At 39.5% G+C, this 21,873-nt stretch overlaps 1 protein-coding gene across 2 annotated transcripts in view; it reads left to right on the forward strand.

Moving 5' to 3' along the window:
• SSBP3 (single stranded DNA binding protein 3) overlaps window positions 1–21,873 on the forward strand; it is a 214,374-nt gene that overhangs the window by 171,433 nt on the left and 21,068 nt on the right. For both annotated transcript variants that reach the window (XM_060773557.2, XM_060773558.2), the window contains exons 6-9: window positions 15,670–15,750; window positions 16,550–16,609; window positions 20,984–21,050; window positions 21,161–21,237. In XM_060773557.2, coding sequence (XP_060629540.1) covers window positions 15,670–15,750; window positions 16,550–16,609; window positions 20,984–21,050; window positions 21,161–21,237 — 285 coding nt within the window. The remainder of the gene's footprint in view (window positions 1–15,669; window positions 15,751–16,549; window positions 16,610–20,983; window positions 21,051–21,160; window positions 21,238–21,873) is intronic.

Here is a 21,873-nt window from a genome sequence, read left to right on the forward strand (position 1 = left end):
TCTACCCTGATCATATTACCATATATATTTTCTAGTACAAGATTAATTAGTCCAGTTGAAGGGATTGTCTAAAGGTCTGAGTGCTAAAAGTGGGGCAAGCTGCAGAAACATGTGCGCATGCCCTTCCACCGTTAACTCCACCACTATCTGCTTTGCCCCACTCTGAATGTGTTTAGGGTGAAGATTAGGTCTCGTTCATATGTGTCCTCCACTTACCCTTTGTACTCATGTATAAGTCTAAAAATTTTAGTTTAAAAACCCACCCAAAAACTGGGTCAACTTATCCATAGGTCAGTGTAAGTACTGTACCTTAACTCATAAAAAAAAAAAGATCCACCCTCTTCTCTTAGTGATAAAAGGCAATAATTTAATTTATTGTCGAAGGCTTTCATGGCCGGAATCACTGGGTTGTTGTAGGTTTTTTCGGGCTATATGGCCATGTTCTAGAGGTATTCTCTCTTCTTCTAGAACATGGCCATATAGCCCGAAAAAACCTACAACAACCCAATAATTTAATTCATCTCCAAAGAAACTAGAAAGAGCACCAATCGCTTGTATGCTCCCCACCATAGTGCTGCTTCTGACCTTTAGGAATGAATGCTTTCCCCTCTCCATGAAATGACCTCCACTCTTCCATGGGTCATGTCAGAATTGGTAATTTTGGCCCAAAACCTGTCCTTGACTTAAACATAGGTTGGCCTATACACAAGTCGTCTTATACGTGAGTATATACAATAATAACTTTTGTATTATAGATGGAGTGGGGAGCAGGAACAAGCATGTCCCCAGTCTGTTACTGCTGTGTATCATACAACATCCCCACACAAGTATGGACAGTGTTAAAAATGCCCAAACTTTGAACAAGATGATGAATATCGTAAGGTATCCTGGGGAAAAGTCTGGTTGCCTGAATCTACATACCTAAACACTGCAGCATTTTCTTGTAGGGCATTGTTTCTTCTTTTCTGCCTCTGTCTATTAAATACCTCATAGATGTTTCCTCATGTTTGCCTGCCATTCTTTAGAAGTTAATTACAGTAGACCACTTTTGCGAAGGACTCACGTGAAAGTGGAAAAACTGTTTAAATTAATTTTTAAACACCACTGTAGAATCTCTGGGTCTTCTAGGGCAGCTCCATGGCCAGCTTCAACCCAAAGTTAACCATAGAATTGTCCTGGGGGACCTAGAGATTCCTAGAAAGAACATATTAATCAAATCTACAAAAATTAAACCTCAAAATGCAGGGAACTGACAATAATTGTGCATCAGAAAGAATTAATTTTCCAGCAGATTCTTCTGTCCTCACTTCTCCCAATTCAAAGTACAGATTATGATTTATAGAGCCCTAAACAGTTCAAGCTCCGCCTATCTTCGTGACTGCATCTCCCTGTATGAACCAGTGTGAGCTCTAAGATCCACTGGGGAGGCCCTCCTCTTGTTCCCACCACCATCACAAGCATGGCTGATGGGGATGAGGGAGAGGGCCTTCTCGGTGGTGGCCCCCTGACTTTGGAATACACCCCCATACAGGAGATTAGGCAAGCCCCCACACTGTCTTCCTTTCCCAGGGATTTGAAAACCTGGATGTTTCAGCAAGCATTTGTGAATGACAAGTCCATAGTTATATATGTCTATTCTCTAGCTCACCAGTTACTACTCTGTTCTCTATACGTCATCCAACTCCCTGGTCCTATGGTACACTGCTTTGCACTATCCCATGCCCAGCCATTTTTATAGCCTGTTCATGCCCATTTTAGTATTTCTGGTTATTGGTTTTTGTTAAGCATTGTTTTGCTGGAGTATCAATACTGCTGTTTTATATTCTTATGTCTTATTTAAATGTGTTTTCATCTGAATTGTTATATTTTACTATGTTTTTTTATTTTATTGTGTTTTTGTTTTAATGGATTGTTTTGCTTTTATGTCTTGTGGATGTCTTGTGGACATTGTGTCCCATATGTAAGCTGTCCCGAGTCCCTTTGGGGAGATGATGATGATGATGATGATGATGATTATTATTATTATTATTATTATTATTGAGACAAAAAGAAATTAAAAGTGTGCTAATAATTTTGAAAATAGTATTGAACCATTTTAGTACTCTATGCTTTTGACATCTGATCATCTGGGATTGACAGGCTTTATAAGTCTGCTAATACGTAACAGACATGGCGGAAGAAAGCTGAGTTTCATTCTTTCGATGCTGTGCTCTCCCTTTTCATATATAGTGACCTCACAAGGAAATAGAAATTTATGAAAATTATTTTGAAGTAGTTCTCGTCCTCCAAGCAAATTTTGAGAGTGGCAGGAAGGCAAATTACTTGACATCTGTTGATAGGTTTCATGGGCATTGCTTCTGCCAGGCTATGGTTTTGTTGTTGTTCATTTGTTCAGTCATTTCCTATTCTTCATGACCTCGTGGACCAGCTCATGCCAGAGCTCCCTGTCAGCCATCACCACCCCCAGCGCCTTCAAGGTCAATCCAGTCATTTCAAGGATGCCATCCATCCATCCATCTTGCCCTTGGTCGGCTCCTGTTCCTTTTTTCTTCCATTTTCCCCAGCATCATTGTCTTCTCTAAGCTTTCCTGTCTCCTTATTATGTGGCCAAAATACTTCATCTTGGCCTCTAATATCCTTCCCTCCAATGAGCAGTTGGGCTTTATTTCCTGAGGTATGGACTGGTTGGATCTTCTGGCGGTCCAAGGCACTCTCAGAACTTTTCTCCAGCACCACCGTTCAAAAGCATCTATCTTCCAGCTATGGTTTAATTTCCACTATACATCTCTCCCAAGAAAACTGTTGGAACCTGATAGTTGATAACAAGTAAAAACAGAAAATAGAGAGAGGGTACTAATGAGACTTACTACCTAGAAACAGTATTAGAGATCGATATTTGGAAGATCAGGTTCTAGCTCCATTTGTGCCATAGTGGAGCACTCAGGGCCCTTCCACACAACCATCTAACCCAGAATACCAAGGCAGATAATCCACAATATCTGCTTTGAAGTGGATTATCTGAGTCCACATTGCCAGATGTGGATTTTATACAGCTGTGTGGAAGGGGCCTCACTCTTTCTCAATCGAGCCTTCTTTGTAAGAATCCAGTGGGGATAAAATGGCAAGAGGAGACCTACGTGCACGACCTTAAGCTTTTTGGAGGAAAGGTGGGAATATAATGAATAAACAAACAACATTTTTATTGCACAGTAATCTAATTCCATGGAAAGATCCTGGAATATTTCAGTAGCATGCATGTGCAAAAATGTTGGCTTCCTTACATGAAAAAAAAACCCCTTTTGGCTCTTTGTATTCTGCACGTTTAAACCAGCATTAGCAGGCAGTTCAGTTCGGTGCTTGATTTATAACAGAGTGTATTGGAGACGGAAAGAGAAAAGGGAGGGGGATGAAGAGAGAGAATCCAGTCTCTGCTGAATTGCAGTTCTCCCTAGTCCTACAACATCTGCAAATATTTACAGAGATAACAATATCCAGAGGTCTGGCTTTTTTTGTTTTGCTTTGTTTTTAAAGAGAAGGTAGAAAATGAATCTGAAGCTCGGCTGTAAAAGCTGGAAGGGGGGAAACAGTTTGGTTGTGGGGCACCAGAAGAAAGGGGACTGTTAAGACTACAGGGGTTTTTTTTTAGATCCAGGCATGGCAGTTTTAGTGGCCCCAGGGTAGCAGACAGGAAGTAGCAAATGTTTTCAGATCCTTGTTGTTGCCGTTTCTCGCCCAGCCCCAAGCCAACAGCTCCTCCCATTGCTGCATAACAAGTTGAAAGAAAGAACATGAGGCATTTTTTTGCTCAGATATTTGCCTTTACCGTACATCTGCAGTTATATTATCCAGAGGTAGCTGCCGTGAGCATTACTCTTCTAAGCTAATGCGGCCATGAGGATTTGATTTACTAGCGTGTGTCATTTGCCAGAATAATGCCTCACAAAAGTCTTAGGTTTCCTTGGAGCATGCTGTAATTTCTCACTTTTTTTTACAACGTGTGCTTGCTTGTTGTATCCTATGTTCAGAGTGTAAGTGTGTGTACACACACACATATACATGCATTCACAATAAAGGGGAGAGAAAGAGAGTACATTTTAGAAGTAGATTAAATTCACCACCGGGCTTTCCTGCCCAAACAATTATTTTTTTGCTTTCCTGTGGGGAAAAGGCGTTTCATGCAGGCGTTATCGTATAAAGGACCAGGGGTGCCTAGATGCTTAGGTGAATGCCCTTCCAACACCAGTCACTTTCGTTTAAGGAATTAGGAAAAGCGCTGCTGCTGTGAGTTGCAATAACCTATTTGCTAATCAGTTTGGTTTAAAAGCAGAAATTGATTTTCAACCCCTTTTTTAATTAAAACTGGTAATTTGAGTGGAATCAGTCCAATGTTTCTCCATGAGACATAGAAGAATGTTTCAGGAGTCTGAAGACAAGGCCTTCGTGCTTCAGACAACGTAGTGGAGGGGAGGCCATTCTGTTTCCTTTAATTTTCTGGATTGGGGCAAATTAACTATGGAAGTAAAGTATCCCCTTTAGGATCCTAGAATCAGGAAGCAGAGATGTCTTACCTAAAGAAGGAAACACCTACAAATACCCATATGCATACAGTTTCTCTTAGTCTGCTTCTATAAGTCTTGATAGAAATTTCTACTTTGTTGTAAATTGGTCTTCACAGTTTCCCTTTTGTTTCTTTCTCTTGCTTCGTTTTTCATCTTTTCTTTCTCATAGCAGAGAGTTGTGATCTCAGTGTGGCATTTAGGTAAATAATACCGGCATGGTACAATTAATGTTTCTTAGTCCTTTAGGATATCTCCCAACTCCTCCCTTCTAGCAAAAACATTAAACAAAAGTCCATTTCATTTCTTAGTACCATGAGGACTGCATGGACCACTCCTATCATGCTTCCAAACAGGAGTCAAGATAATGACCGTAGGGACTGTATACTTCCCCTCAAATGCTTTCTTCCTCCAAATGGGAAAAAGCATCTGGAATAGATACAGGCCATTTTTGCACTGCCATATAAAATCCATATTATCTGCTCTGAACTGGATTATATAGCAGTGTAGACTCATGTAATCCAATTCAAAGCAGATAATGTGGATTGTTTATTTTGTTTTTTGGATAACCAGAATCCATAGCTTTTTGGAGAAAAATGGAATTCACAACCATTTGAAAATCATAATTTTTTATAAAAGTATGGTCTTCCAGAGAAGAGCCAAAACTCATTTCAGTTAAATCTTCTCTTCAGTGGTATATAACCACACGTACTTATGCAAGGCAATTTGGTTTCTTACAATCTACAGCAACATGAGTTTGGTCTTAACAGTCCGAAGTGTAATGGCATCTGACATCTAAAATGAAGTATGAGCTCTGAGCAGTCTCAGATCTGATCATGTGGTTTGCAGCCCCTCCTACAACTTCAAGAAACATAGAGTAAAAGAAGAGCTGTATACCAAAACATACATATATAATACGGTAAGCAAACAGAATCAAATACAAAACAAATTACTAATTACAATTAGGCTTGAAGACGTTTGCTATTTCCAACAGTTTTGATCATCTGGGTTGAGTCCCTCTTTGGATCTTGAGAAGGACGGGGTATAAATGTTCTAAATAAATAAATAATATGACAGTGTAGAAGGGGCCATAGAGGCACCTGATTCTAGTGGCTACCACATTTAGCTTTCTGTTCTCATGGAACTCTCCTTCCCTCCTTGAGCTTGAAGGTGAGCATATCATGTCTGAATGCTTATATCATTTAAAATCAAAGTTTGAAGGAGATTTGGATGTCTTTTTTGTTTCATGTCGGCTAGGATCCTTTGAGGTTATTTCCCAATGCTTCCTTCACAGCAAGAGTACATCAAGAGCTGATAGTTTGGCCCAACAAGTAAGGAGAGTCTTAAACAGATAGCCATTTCAGATATGATGCAGAAATTAACAATCTCATCAGCTGCGGTGCTCGTTCTCAGTAGGAATTTGCCCATGATACCCCCAAAAATAATGTGTTACAGGTGCCCAGGATTTCCAGGTTCTGCCACAGACTCTGTTTTTAAAAATCTCACTACTGAGATGTGCCTCTGCCCATTTCCAGATTGGCTGTCTTATGCGTGGGGGGGGGGGGGGATTGCCTGTTTTAGTAAGACCAAAGTAGCATCTTATCCCACCCTTTCTGATGCTTCATTTGTTCTACTGATGCTCTGCTTTTGAGTTTGGCCCCATCAACTCTGCCATATAATGCAATTTCAGAATGCAGTTTAACTTCATTGCACTGCATTATATGACTGTGTAGACTCATATAATCCAGTTCAGTGCAGTTAAACAGCATTCTGAAACTGCATTATATGGCAGTGTAATGGGGCCCCAGTGTCCTAAGGCTGTGCTTTATTAAGCTTGCCAATAGAGCACCCTCTCCCTCAGCGAAAGCTATTCTCTGTGTCGTGCCTCCCAGTTCTAGCAAAGGTAGATATTTCTTTTCCAAAATATCTCTTTACTTAAAGTTTACAAAAGGAGACTGTTGTTCTTGTTTTATTTCCTTTTTGCATGTGTTGGTGTAACTATGTTGGCAAGAGTAAAAAAAAAATACAGTCAGAAGTAGGGATTCACTAAGCAAGATCTACATTCCCGTTTAGCTTTCACCCATCAAAGTCAGAGTCATGTTGTGCTGGATAGTTTTCTGTGTTTACAAATAACACAACAGTTGTTTTCCTGTATCAAGAGAGAACTCAGAATCTGGTTCCACTTGTGACTGGCTTGATGTTTCTGTCATCTTGGGAACAGAACTGGAAGGTGATGGTTATAACCAGTTGTATCCTATTACACTACACAATTGTAGCATTAGGATTCCACTTTAGCATCCATTGCCCCATGCTACAAAATCCTGGGATTTACAGTTCATGGAGGGGCATTTAGGATTCTCAGCCAGAGAGTTCTAGTGCCTCCTCAAACTAGAAACCCCAGGATTCCTTAGGATGCAGAAGGATAGTTAAAATAAAACCATAGTCCTATCATTGTGTAATGGGAAAGAGCCATGGTAAGAAGGACCTTTTTTCACCTGACAGTCACATATCTCCAAGACAAAATATTTTAAAATATCTTTGCTATCGGTTTTCATCCTATGGAAGCAAAACCATTCAAGTCTTATATACTTCAAGTAAAACACAAGGTTTGGCACAGAGCAAAATTAAAAGTGAATTTTTGAAGGAGACAGAGACGTTTAGATTTTGTTTTGGAAGTTGTTACTATAAAATGTAAGTTGTTACTATAAAATGTAAGTTGTTACTGTAAAATGTAAGAAATTACTTTATCTAGCCTGTAAAGTCTCTGTCCTGTTTCCTACTTCTGTGGATAAAGAAAGAAAGGGGGCTTTCCACTCTCCTTGAGGTGAATGTGAAACAGGGATTGGCAGCATGAAAAGGCCTATATACATTAGGCTTCCTTCCCATGTGCCTAGTGAATGAGATTATCTCTCTTCCCCTCCCTTCATCTGCCCTCCAAAATGAGTCAGTACTTGCCAGCATTGAATTTCATCTATTATTTCAATGCCTACTCTCAGCATTATGAGATCCCCTTTATACTACATGCAGACTTCTCTGGGTTTCAATATGATTTTAGTGCGGCATTTATTTTACAGATTTCATCAATGAGAACTTAGAAATGGTTATTTGCACCTTTTCCAAGTTATTCATCAATGTGTGTGGGTTTTTTTTAAAAAAAAAAAACCACCATAGTTATATGCCCCATCTCCTATATATTTCAGCTAGCTGATTTTCCATTGGTGCTTTTTAAAATGAAATCCCAAATGTCACAAACATATAGACAATCAATTATTTTTTTTCAGGATTTGTCTCTGTATTACAAAATCTATATCAGTTATTTCCATTTTTGCTATGTTATATATAATCATGGGGCCCCTGGTGGTGCAACGTTTTAAACCGCTGAGCTGCTGAACTTGCTGATTGAGAGGTTGGTGGTTCAAATCTGGGGAGCAGGGTGAGCGCCCGCTGTTAGGCCCAGCTTCTGCCAACCTAGCAGCTTGAAAACATGTAAGTGTGAGTGGATCAATAGGTACCGCTTCTGCAGGAAGGTAACAGCACTCCATGCAATGATGCCAACCATATGACCTTGGAGGTGTCTATGGACAACACTAGCTCTTTGGCTTAGAATATATATATATTCTATATATATATATACTCTATATATATATATACTCTCTATATATAGAGAGAGAGAGAGAAAGGGAGGGGGTAGATACAGATATATATAGAGAGAAATTTTGTTTACTAATGGAGACAAGTGAGAACTATAGCACTTGTAAACCTGTAATGGCTTAATTGGTAGAGTTTCGCACAAAGTTCTTAAAATAAAAGTTGAACATCCGTTATCTGAAATACTCCAAAATTGTCTGTCCAGATGGATGCAATAGTGACACCTTTGCTTTCTGAAGTACAAACTTTGTTTCATACACAAAATTATTTATAACATTTTCTTCAGGCTATGTGTTTAAGGTACATATGAAACATATATGAATTTTGTGTTTGACTTGGGTCCCATATCCAAGATTATGTATGTATATCCAAGACTAGGTATACAAAATATTCTAAAATTAAACAATGAAAACACTTCTGGACCCAAACATTTTGGATAAAGGATAATTAACATGTAATGAGTTCAGTTCTAAAATACTTATTTTGTAGAAAGGCTGGTTTTCACGTTGTTAAATGTTTTTGCCTTTAAGGGTTTGGATATAGGAAAACTGTACTACTGACTGCATAAATAATGAATTGCTATATATTTGTTTTACTTAAGAGAACACCTCTCTAGGAATCTCTAGGTTCTCCGGCAAGACTGTGGGCCCTTCCACAAAACCCTATATGCTAGAATATCAAGGCAGAAAATCCCACAATATCTGCTTTGAACTGGATTATCTGAGTCCACTCTCAGATAATGTGGGACTTTCTGCCTTGATATTCTGGGATATAGGGCTGTGTGGAAGGGCCCTGTGTGGTCAATATCTTGCAGAAGTTGTTCATAAAATTGTATTGGTGGATCTAGAGATTTCTAGAGAAGTGTTCTCTCTAGAAATCTCAGCACAATTCTTTATGATATGTTTCTGTCAGACCATGGAGTCCACAGGAGGATATAGAGATTTTTTGAGATAACATTTTAATCAAATCTGTGAATTGTCAAATCCATCAATGTGTAAAGCCAAGCAGTCCTGCAAAACTGAGGGCCAAAAGAACATTTCTTTTTAAAAGTATGCTTGTTTTATAGGAATTTGGTGTTCTGAATACAAAAATGACACACGATTTGTTCCATTGCATCCAGTTTTTTTCATCACTTGCTATGACATTTTCCTAATACGTGACTAAATGAAATTAGTATTGAAATTAGTAATGCAATTTGTGAAAGAACTGGGTGTGGTATGATTTTTGTATTGTGATTTTTTGAATTCAGCACACAAAGCATGTTGGAAAACAATGTGTTCATCACGGTCTTGTGAACTGAATGGTGAGATGGTGATATATTATGAGAATGATACAAGCATTGGCTCTGTGATATGACAGAAGTGAAGATTCAGAAAGGAACTTTTGATGGAATTGTATATGGAGCACTTTTTTCTTATTTAATGCACCCCTGTTGGGCATGTAAATGTTGTAGGCCACTAATTTTTGTTGTTGTGGAAATTGGGTGATGGGAAACCAGTTTAAATATTCTTATTTCAATTGAGATATTTTGACTATTCTGTTCTCAATTCTATGAACATTTCGTTTTTACAGCCAATTTGCTCAATTGTTGCCATAAATGAATGTATGTGAAATAGTTGGACGGTTGCTTTGTGCTTTTTAAAAAGCTGCTCATATTTGAAACTGCTGGATTTCCTTTAGTAGTTAGCTAATGATACAGTTGGGAAACATAATGGCTTTGTCGTTTTCTTTTCACTACCCTTTTCAATTAACAGCATATTATTTCTGCTTGAAAACTACACCATGCCTCAGAAAAAGGTAGAACTTATCTTTTGAGGTGACACAAGCTAAGCAAAGTACTATAATCTTGTAGGTTCTATCTTGAGTCGAAGGCATTGCTTTTGAGGGGGAGGTTAGTGTGCATCAAAGATAGGGTTGGGTTTGGAGTAGATGGTTGCAGGTTTGCATTTCGAGCTAGCTATGAGCCCCAAAATATGCCACCCAGTCTAATCTACTTCCCCGTTATTAGAGGAGAAGAAAGTGGAATACGTCTTACACACCTTGTCCTGAGATCACTTGAAAGGAAAATTGGGAGTTGAACGTAACTTTGCATATTATACATACAGTAAATCAGATTGGAAAACTGCTGGGCAGAAGGATATTGTGATACCATCGACCTACAGGTATATATACGTCACTTCCAGGTCAAGACATTAAAGCAAGTCCAGTAGCCCTTTCATTCTTCACAATCATAGTGCTATATTTGATATAAAATGCCATGTGGAATCCTATAATTGTAGTTTGTTGAAGCACCAGAGGTTTCAGCTTTAGGTTCCTGCATGGCGGGGGGGTTGGAATGGATGGCCTTTGTGGCCTCTTCCTACTCTGTGATTCTTCATTTGTTACATACTTTGGTCAGAGTGACCAAGCTTGCATCTACACTGCAGAATGAATGCAGTTTGATTCCACTTTAAATGCCATGGCTCAGTGCTATGGAATCCTGGGAGGTGTACTTTGCTGAGGCGCCAGTACTCTGACACAGAAAACTAAAGAACTTGTAAAACTACAACTCCCATGTTTCTATAGCATTGAGGCATGATGTTATCAAACTGCATTGATTCTATTGTGTAAATGCACCCCATGTGCTTGATAGAAGCATTGAGATACATAAGCAGGATAATCCAGAGGCAAGAATGAATACATCCTAGATAGCTTACTGTGTGAGAATGCATCCAACCTTTTATATTAATGTTCCTAGGCTGAGCCAAGCAGCCTCATTTTGGCATGGCATTTTATAACATCAGTGATGAGTTTTTATGCCCTGCCTGCGGTGTCATACAAGAGCCTTGTTATTTCCTAACCTGCTCTCCTAGAAGAATTACAGACTACTATCATAGGGATGCCGCAACCATACCGTTCTTGGCACTCTTCTTGTAGACAGAGCTAGGACGTTAAGCTCTCAATCCCATCCCCATCTGCTGCTGGTATGTGGCCTGGAGCAGCAGAGGCAGTTTGGGTTGCTAAAAGCAGGATCCTGCCAAGAGCAGCATCAGTCCCACACTCTTCTAATAGTCAGGTCTGTTTTGTGTATTGTTTTGCAAAGGGAGTTTATTGCCACCTCGCACAGAAAGCTCTCAGTAGATGTTTGGCTAAGAATGAAATAGTTTAGGAGAAGAAAATTAATTAATAAATTTGAAATATTTATATTCCACCCTTCTCACCCCAAAGAGGACTCATGATGGAGCACAACATATATATGGCAAACATTCAATGCTGGACATAAAACTATAAATATACACAAACATTAAAATCACTTATGTATATCTAGTTTAAAATCAGCTGTTTAAAACCATCTCAAGACACCATGCTGGCTCTGATCAGCAGAGTAAGTTGCCTATTATTGCCTCATTCCACTGCCCCAAAGGCTTGGTCCCACAGCCAGGTCTTTATCATCTTTCTGAAGGACAGGAAGGAGGGGGCTGATCTATTCTCAACAGGAAGGGAGTTCCATAGCCGGGTGCAATCACTGAAAAGGCCTTTCTCTCATCCTCGCCAAATGCACTTGTGATGGTGGCAGGACCGAGAGCAGGGCCTCCCCAGAAGATCTTAGTCTTCACGGTGGTTCGGAAAGGGAGATGCATTCGGACAGGTAAACTGTTCTGGGGGCATTTAGGGCTTTATAGGCCAAAGCCAGCACTTTGAATTGTGCCCAGTAACAAACAAGGCCACCAGTGGAACTGGCGTAACATGGGCGTTGTGTTCTCCCTTTATGCCACCCCAGTTATTAACCTGGCTGCCTCTTGTTGGACTCTTTGAAGTTTCCTAACAGTTAAGTAATGAGACACATTGGGTGTAATATCTGGATGGTACTGCTAAACAACTGTCTTCCTTTAAATGAATGATAAGTTCTAATTTTCAGCTCCATCTTTATCCCAGTAACTATTCACTCATAACTTGTAAGCAAATGTGTTCCTTGCCTTATGCTTCTCATAATTTTTTCTGAATTCTAAATACTTTTAAAAATATTGGCAAATAAGGTTTTTAGAGAGAATACATTGTGTGGGGAGGTTAAGGTGGAGCTTGTGATAAATTAGTGAAAAATAGGTTATCCTTGTTTGATGAAGGTTGCCTTTCAAAAGTTGCTCAGCATCAGCACAAAATCCGTATGCATTGTGATAGATACAAAATTCATCGATGTGCTTCAGACACAACATTTTGCATAAAAACATCCATTCCCTGCTTACAAGGAGTGGAAACAGTGTTTGAAACATACATGTATCTTCCGTAACCCAGCAATAGGGGCATGCATTTGAATGTCAATACTAGAACATAAAAATACCTTGCAGGAAGCAAGCCTTCATTCTCGGTTAAAGGAGCTAATGAGCAGACGTTAGCACCCTCCGTACAATAGGGCCTATTAATGCGATGGAAAATCAGTTTCTGTGATCGCGTAAATATAACCTGGAGGATCGGCGGAGTGCTTGCTTCGGTTTCGGAGCTCTGTTTGCGTCTTTCTATGTTAACCATTTTTTTCTCTTTTATTTACATTGCACTCAAGTTTCCCCGAGTACAAAAGATTTGCAGGTGCAAATATGTCCTGCCTTCATTAACTTCCCCTCCCCTTTTAAATTTATGTGATTTCAATTTTCCTTCCCTGTACTGTTAATTAGGGGATCCTCTAATCAGTACCATTATCACAGTGGTATTCATGTTTAGGAAAGCTGCTAAACAAATGCTTGCAAAATTGCTAAATGGCTAATTAATGTCTGTTAATTAAGAAAATTGCTCATGGTAACAAACCGTGCCATTGCTGGCAGCAGCTAGAAGGCGAACACTTGTTGAAATTACTAACATGGCAGGTATAGAACATCTGTTCCTCTGCTTTTCCTGAAGTGTCTAGCTGCTGCTCATAATGTACTTACAAGTCTTGTTTGCTTTCCAGACCAATGACAATTTGCTTTTTATTCGAGAGAGAGAAAAAAAGAGCATGCGTATATGATAGTGTAAATCTGGATAGTCATGTTCAGGAGCATGCTTTTCGACACGAACTTCTCAGTTCTCGGAAAGAAGGAAATTGAAATGGTATTTGCAAGTGGAAAAAAGTCCAGCATTGCTATATTGGAAGGTTGAAACTACACCAACCAATTTCTCCCTCTTTTCTGGCAAATATCACAATGAACAACATAGATGTGTTCCTGAGTATTGCTTCTTTAACTGCAAATTTGGTGCCAGAGGCAGAAATAACATGGAGATAGGTATAGGTTCCCATACATTTTTCAACAAATGTGTTATTTGAAACTAACAAAATATGCATGTATACAGTTCAGCAACTAGGTTACGTAAACTTTGCATTTTGAGCCTTTAGAGACCCCTTAAAGGTTTCTTCCGAAATGCTCCTGGTGATGAGTTTTTCTTTCGCCAGCATTCACTTCTCTTAGGATTTTAATTTGGGTGGCCACACCTTTGGATGTATGGCCTTGTTAAAAATATGCTGGGGGGTAACTGGTGAGGCAGGCTTTTTTTTTGCCGTTCATACATTCTTTCTTAAGGGATTCTGGGGGTGTTTCTTATACAGCTACAGTAAGACCAGCTAGATCAGAATCCCATTCTTTCCTCGCTCAGGCATTATGGAATTGCTTAGTCTACAGAAGTTGCTCGAGTCCAAAACCAAGAGTCGACTTCTCCAGCCCTCCTCCTCCATCCTCCCAGCGCTGATGCTGTCAAAAAAATCTTTCATTTGAGCAAGAGCAAGTCAGAAAGAGGATTGCTTGACAGTCTTTTAAAACTTCATAAAAAGGATCTTTATCTTAGGATTTGTTAACGGAGGCATACTTGTACAGTGAGCCTTCCACATTTGCTGAAAGTGAAAAACTGAATACAGAAACTGAATAATATGTCTTCCAACATGACTCTGAAGTTGACTTCCACTGGAAGACGGCTGTCGTATTGCAGGCATTATCTTAGAAATCACATTGAAAGCCCTAGAAATTTCTAGAGAGACCGTTTTGATCAAATTCATGAACAATCAGATCCCAAATTTCAAATCTGCAAATTTCATAGCCACAAATGTGGACAGACAACTGAAATACAGTAAAAAGCATATATTTTGTCCCAACCGAAGTGGGCTGATGGACTAAAAACAGCCAAAGCAGACACCAGGCGAGGAGGGGCAACCCCAAGAATGAGGTTGCCAGTCTGAACTCAAAGCACCAACAACAGGGCAGCAATCGTCCGGGTGGCTTGATGGTAGGGCCATGGGGGGCCGTCGCATCAGACCAGCGTGATAGAGCAATGGAACAGCAAGGCAGTGGGACCATAGAGGTGCTCCGTGCAGGTGTTGCTATGGCCCCGTGCAAGTGTTGTTATGGCTGGTGAGGCCATTGAAGTGATAATAAGTAATAATACTTGATGACGATGATGACGACGGTGATGATGATGTGTTAAATTTCAAAATGGCACAAAACTGTAATCTCCCATGTGTGACATTATTTTTAAAAAGCAGTGGCTGGTAGACTAATGAATTGAGTCCCCTAGATATGGAATCATAATCCTGAGCCAGAATGTCCTCATGATTCTCCGTTACTTCATTGTGGTGCACAACCCTTGACTCACATAGCAAGTGGAGTCACAAAGCACCTTTGCTTCTCTGATAAGGAAGGGCAAGAATGAGTAAATTCTGTATAAATTCTTCAAACAACTCTCAAGATGTAGGGAATGATTCAGGCGCATAGAAAACAAAGTCAGTATATTGTACTAGAGGGCTTGTTGTTCAGTTTATAGAAACTGTATTATCTTAACCCTTATCTTGACTCATATAGCCAAAGCAAATCTGCATTTTTTTTGTTTACTCAATTCTCTGGATCAGCATAATTTGAATAAAGTGTGTATTAAAGTGGGCAGATGCCAGGACGCAGTTGGTGGACATGTTGCAATTTTGCAATGCCATGTGTGCAATTTCCAGTATTAGACTAGAGGAAGCTTTTTAAAAAAAATATTCCGGAGTTGATTATGTTAATTGAGATCACAGTTTGCATTTATTAAGGTACAGCAATGAAAATGTTTGCTCACAAATTGTCTGTTAGTGCTGTTTAGATTTCCTATCAAACAGTGGGTCCAGAGCAGAACTGATTTGCTATTCGATCAACGATTTCCTTTGTAATCCCAAATCCAGATATTCCAAATGCTGAAGGATGTGATATGAAAAACTAATGAATGATATTGTTTGACATCTCTGTTTTCACTGTCTTTAAAAGAACTGCAATTGCATTTTCAAACCCACCCATACAACCACAGGGGCTAGAAACCTACATTTTGGTTGCTTGAGAGTTCATTGATTCCCCACCCCAGTTTGTTAAAGTTTGCAGTGTGTAGAAACAAGCCTTTTGCTCCCTATAAAGATTTGCCGACTTCTCCTTGTAAGCCAGCTATTTTCCTGCACAGTTTTTGTGCCTGACCTATAACTGCCTTCTACTATCTAACCTCACAGGGACCGCCTGGCTCTCAGCCCTCGCCACACGCACAGCCTCCACCTCACAACCCCAACAGCATGATGGGACCCCACAGTCAGGTAAAGACCTTGCAGGGCACGCTGTGCTATTTGTGATCTGTGTGAACCCTTCCAACCTATGGGAGCCACACCACTCCACTCATTGAGCCAGTTTGAGCTCTGTTCTCCTTTGCGAAGCTTTGCGGATTTACATCCACTCAAAATAGAGGCCCTCAGTAGTGATTTCATTCCATTCCCTTCCACTTCCGCTAGGAAGTCTGTTTTTCTTGACTGTATTTTGTTTCATTGTCATTAGATTAGAAAGTAGCTTTCAATTTTCGACGTGCTGATTTGCATACAAATATCATTTTTTAATTCTTTTTCTCCCGAAAGGTAGTAGACATTCATTATGTGGTTTAAGTGATTGTTTTCACCACTTGTCATTGAAACAGTTTAAATCTTCCCCTCCCCAACCCTCCCTTTCATTTACCAATCTATGAAAAAGCATCAACTGTTTAGTTGGCATTCTCCTTGTTCTAATTTTAGCAGTTGTACCTAGTACTGTCACAGTTTATTAAGCCATCCAACCATAAATGAAATAAAATGCAACAAATGCCTAAGAAGAGTTTTAAGGTATTTCTTAGTAGTAGTTTTTTTTTTCCTGCGGGGTTCTGTCTATGATAATATCCAAGTTGTGTGAAATGCATTGTATGAAAATCAGATTTTCAGTTTATGGTATCAGTGAGTGTGTTTGTGTATGGAGTAAGGAAGAAACAACCAATTTGGGTATTTGAGGTACAGCAGTGGGGAAGTGTGACCCTAATATTTACTTCTAATGTTGAATGTACGTTGCAACTGAATTAATTTTATATGCTTACAGCCTTTTATGTCACCAAGATACGCAGGAGGTCCCCGGCCCCCTATCAGAATGGGAAACCAGGTATTGTATTTCTCCAGTCTTCATGTCAAGGTATTTTCTGAAGTACAATTCAGGCTTAGATGTACATGAATGAAGCTTTGAACACTGAAGTCATAACAAGTTTTGACAAACTTTTTTCTCTTTCGCTGAAGGGCTATTTTAGACATGTTTAATCTCAGGTAGCCTTTTGCTGGCAGGAACACAGATGCATAAATCTAACAAACGGCAGCAGCTCGGGGTTAGAAAAGTATACTGTCGGTGGCCAGATTCTTCCTTGCATCTGTGTAAGCTAAGCTATAAGAGGTACACATGAGATGTGTTGAATCAAAAAAACATCCCATTGTGTGTTGGGCTTTTTGGCATTTCTTTGAAGGACTACCTCAAATAATAATAATACTTGCACTTGAAACTATAGTGACTTGAAAACCCAAACAGAACCTTGGTGATCTAACCAAAGGACCGACCTACTTTGACATTGTAGTTTTGGTTCATGAGATGTTTCTTGGGAAGTTTACAAGCAAGACAAAAAAAAAAAGGAATAGCTGATCTTCCCCATTGAAGTGCATTCTGCCTCTATCCTGCAAGTCCCATACAGCCATTTTAACCAATGGATAGTTTAATTTCCACACGCCCTACTAAAGAAGTCATAATAACAAGTAATCCTGTACACCCATTTTCCATCTTAGCTGTGGAAAACTAAACATAACATAGCATAAACAATTGTGCTGCTTGAAATGTACATGATAAATAACTTGCAAAGGAAACTTATTAGCAGATAGCAGCCATGCCCCAGTGGTGCAGTGGGTTAAACTGCTGAGCTGCTTATCTTGCTGACTGAAAGGTCGATGGTTCGAATCCGGGGAGGGGGTGAGCTCCCACTGTTAGCCCCAGCTTCTGTCAACCAAGCAGTTAGAAAACATGCAAATGTGAGTAGATCAATAAGTACTGCTTCTGCAGGAAGGTAATGGTACTCCATGCAGTCAAGCCGGCCACATGACATTGGAGGTGTCTACTGACAACCCCGGCTCTTCGGAGATGAGCACACACACACACACACCCAAGAGTCGGTCTCAACTAGACTTAATGTCAAGGGGAAACTTTTACCTTTACCTTTTAGCAGCCATGTTCCATCTGCCAAAAGCACCAAAGTGTCTTGTGTTGAGAATTGACAAATTTTACTTTTTAGTTGTATTGCAGTTGTATCTGATCAAATGGACTGAAGTCCACAAATTCCTATGCCCAATGAAAACATGTTTCTCACTTCGTTGGTTTTACATTGTTTTTTGGGGTTGAAAGTAACCTTACCAGAACTGAAGCAAAGTTGAGAGTTTTGTGCTTTTGCAAAGTTGATGCCTTAACTGCTTCAACTTAATGTAGCTGAGGACCTATCTGCACCAACCCATTTGACCAGTGCTCGTGTATTTCTTGAGTAGGATGTTTCTCTTTTATACCCTCTATTGCACCCACAGTATATAAATTCTTCCTGTTATCTTCACTATGTCTGCATTTAAGTCTGTACAGCAGTTTTGATAGGATAGGTACTATAGTCTGAAAAATAACATGATATTTTCAAAATGAAATTGCTGCTGTGTTGGAGTGGTTATCCTTTTCTTTTGGGAAAAAATGATGAAAGGACTACACCAGCACTTCTGCATTTTTGCTGAGCAGAGAGATACTTGCATCATTAAAAAATTAAAAAGTGGAGAGAGATTCTGTCCACTGGTTAAAGTCAAACATATCATAAGTAAGCCCCTGTATTACTAGAGCAATCACATACCGTTGTGAATATTGACAACCAGTTGGACTAGGAGAGGAAAGAGTCTTACTTTCCCCATTAACAACATTTTTGTCATTTAATGTGGAGGAAAGTATGACAGAAGCACTAACTGATGAAAGGCACCTGGATTTCCTTCCGCATATGGTAGCTGTGCATTATTGTACTCTAAACTGATTTTCTAGAAACCCTAAGCCAGTGAACAAGGGGGAATTCATAGGTAGGCAGAGATTTGCTACATTGCACAGTTCCATTGCACAGTTTCACACATTTCTAAACTTCAAGGGAAATCAATCTGCCAAGGACTACATTGGGAGATTGCTTGTGCTGGGGTAAATTGTGGGCAGTTTTCTGGGAATAAAGCAGGCTTTTTAAAGCTGATGCTGTGTATTTTTTAATACTGATGGTACTAGTTTGGCATCAAGCAAGACCATACATTCAGCTGTTTATCTAGAGCATAGATTTCTGGAAGTGATCAGTGGTAGAAAGAGTGGAGGGGAATTAGACCTGAGCAGGTCTCATTTTTACTATAATTGGGAGATAGATGTGTGGATCAGATCCTTCTGACCCTAAGTCCCATTGAATGATAGTTTTCTCTGTCCCATGTATGCATACATGCATATGTTTATATAGAAACATATTCCTAGTTTTCTGAAAGGTCCCTTTCGTCTGTTTAATTAATTGCATGTTGCCCAAAATAACTGAATGTCTGAAAGATTCAATGGCTCACTTAGCACATTTCTACTATCGTTTGCCATTATTATTTGAAACATTTATCTACAGTGGTGGGCAGAGAGTCACATAAACTGCAGTTGAAATATTCAAGTGTAAAATGTCTCAAACATGAAAGGAAAGCTAAGCACACAAGTTTATTAAAACATATATCTGGTAAAATCACATGCACAGTGATTACTTTTCTGAGGGCTGTTTGATTATTACTTCCGCCCTCCGTTTTGCTTAAAATGTTGATACGTCTCAGTGCTGCAGACGTCAAATGACATCTTTATGTGTCACATGGCTTTAAGCTCCATTTTTTTCTTTTGCCTAATTATTTCTATTTGGACTTCAACTGTAGGGCTATGCAGGTCTGCGGATAAAGAGATCTATCGTAAATCCATCCCCAAAATCTTGGCATTGCACTCTTTGTTCATATATATGTTATTACAAAGGGTCTCAATGGTTTTGCATCCAAGGGACGATCTGAGTAACATCCTTTCAGCTTCAAAGTGCTGCAACTCTAGGGATCCTAGCTCATTAAAGGCACATAATATGCTTTATAAAGAATCCAAACATTTAGTGTAATTGCAACCATAAGCCATTTTAAAAACTTTGGGTCAAGACATTATAGGAATGCTTGTCACAAAAATGATAGCATGGCTAGGGTTATGTAGTAGAAACATTAAAACATGCAAAGTAGAAACACATTAGTGTGAGTGAGCATATATTGCTTTTTAAGATTGAAAAGGTGTATAGATATGTCCCAGTGTTTGATCTTTAGACCACTTCTGTAATGTTTATGTTGATACCAACAGCTTCCATCTTTTGCGATTCCAACACAAAACTCTATTTTTAAAGAAAATGCTCAAATTGCAAAGCTTGCCTCTATTTTGACTTCTCAGGGGACAAGGCAATCTATATATTTTCTTTTCTGCATTATCAGGACATTTTAAGAACTTGAAAGATTTGTAGCCTAAATAGCACATGCCTTTGAAAGAAAAGAAAATGACTAAAGAAGCTTTTAAAGCTCACAAAACAACATCATAATCTGTGCGTGTTGAGTCAGTAAAAAAAAAAGTAGGGAGAACTTTATAATCTTTATTAATGAGACTGCACTCTGACACCAAGAGATGAAGAGCCAACCTTAAGAAATAGGACCACAAAGAGGAGTCCACAACATGCAGGTGTGGAGAAGAGCAAACCACTGACCACTTATTACAATGCAGTCTGAGCCCTGCCACTTGCACAATGGAAGACCTCCTTATAGCAACACCAGAGGCACTCCAAGTGGTCAGCTACTTGTCAAGAGACATTTAATATAATGCCAAGTTTTAAAACTTTGTGTTTTAAAATACTGTACATTACACCTGTACCCTTGGTTTGCTTCTGATACAATAAATAAATTAATGAGACGATGGTTCCACAGGAAGGAAAATAACTAATATGTTCTCATATTATATTTGTCTAAGTTTGAATCTTAAAATCGCATTGGTATCAGTAACAAATGCTAAAGATCATCATTCTGAAAATCAGACTGTATGGAAAAGACACTGAGGTACCTTATAAATTAATGGTTCTCAACCTGTGGATCTCCAGATGTTTTGGCCTTTCAACTCCCAGAATTCCTAACACCTGGTAAACTGGCTGGGATTTCTGGGAGTTGTAGGCCAAAATACCTGAAGACCCACAGGTTGAGGACCACTGTGATAGATGCATTGAAAAGGTGTCCTGTGTAGACAATAGGACATGCATTTTCTGTACTTCTGAGGGACTGTGATCAAACAGGCTTTGCAAGTTTGTGGGGCAAAACATCAAATAATCTGTGTGTGCACCTAAACAAATTGATGCTCTAGCTGCTCACTTTTAAGCATCTGATTTTTCCAATTTGTTTCCCTTTTTTCTAGCCTCCAGGGGGTGTTCCTGGTACGCAGCCCTTGCTGCCCAACTCAATGGACCCCACACGACAACAAGGTAAAAAGGTTGTTTGAGGTTGCTGTGGATGTTCTTTTAGGCTGGCTTGGCTTTTCTGTTCAGTGAATGCATTACTCTTCTATAACATCTTCTCTTTCTCCTCTCTCCAGGGCATCCCAACATGGGAGGGCCAATGCAAAGGATGAATCCTCCACGAGGAATGGGACCCATGGGTCCGGGTCCACAGGTAAAACCTGGGCAGAGCATTTCCTATCCTGTCCAGTGCCAAGTAATGTCTTCATTGTTCTCGGAGCAAAACCTCATAAAAGCAGGCTCTGGGGGCAAGAAGAGTTAGGAGCACTTCCATTACTTCCAAACTCTTTTCTCCCTGCCATTAGTGGTAATGCGTTTTACATTAGTATGTTTACATATGTCTGAAAGAAACCCCACTTTTCAAAATCTACTTATGGCTTCAAAAGTGAATATTCTAGCATCACGTAGTTTTTGTGCCCATCTACCACCGCTGCCCCTGACAACTTTCCAGTTTTGCTCTTTAGTCCAAATGGGCAAACAGCTATTTAATTGGGATTGTGCCAAGGATACATCTTCCAATTCAAGATGATAACCCTTGGAGGGGAAGGTGCAGAGATAGTGGACTATAATGCTGCATGTATTTGAATTAATCAATTTTTAATATTTAAATTAGCGCCAGTCTATTCTGCTTTTATTTGCCTCCTTTGTACATGGGCAGAGGAAGTATAAAAGCCCTGATCAGTAGCCAAGGAAGGTTTCCTCCCTAGATATACAAGTGGAACTTTGTATTGGCTAACTTTTGTTTTTCATACTTTGCCTTTATGTTAGAGAAGAGGTGGGCAAAGGATGG

This window comes from Anolis sagrei, chromosome 4 (genome assembly GCF_037176765.1).
Source record: "Anolis sagrei isolate rAnoSag1 chromosome 4, rAnoSag1.mat, whole genome shotgun sequence".
Classification (NCBI taxonomy): domain Eukaryota; kingdom Metazoa; phylum Chordata; class Lepidosauria; order Squamata; family Dactyloidae; genus Anolis; species Anolis sagrei.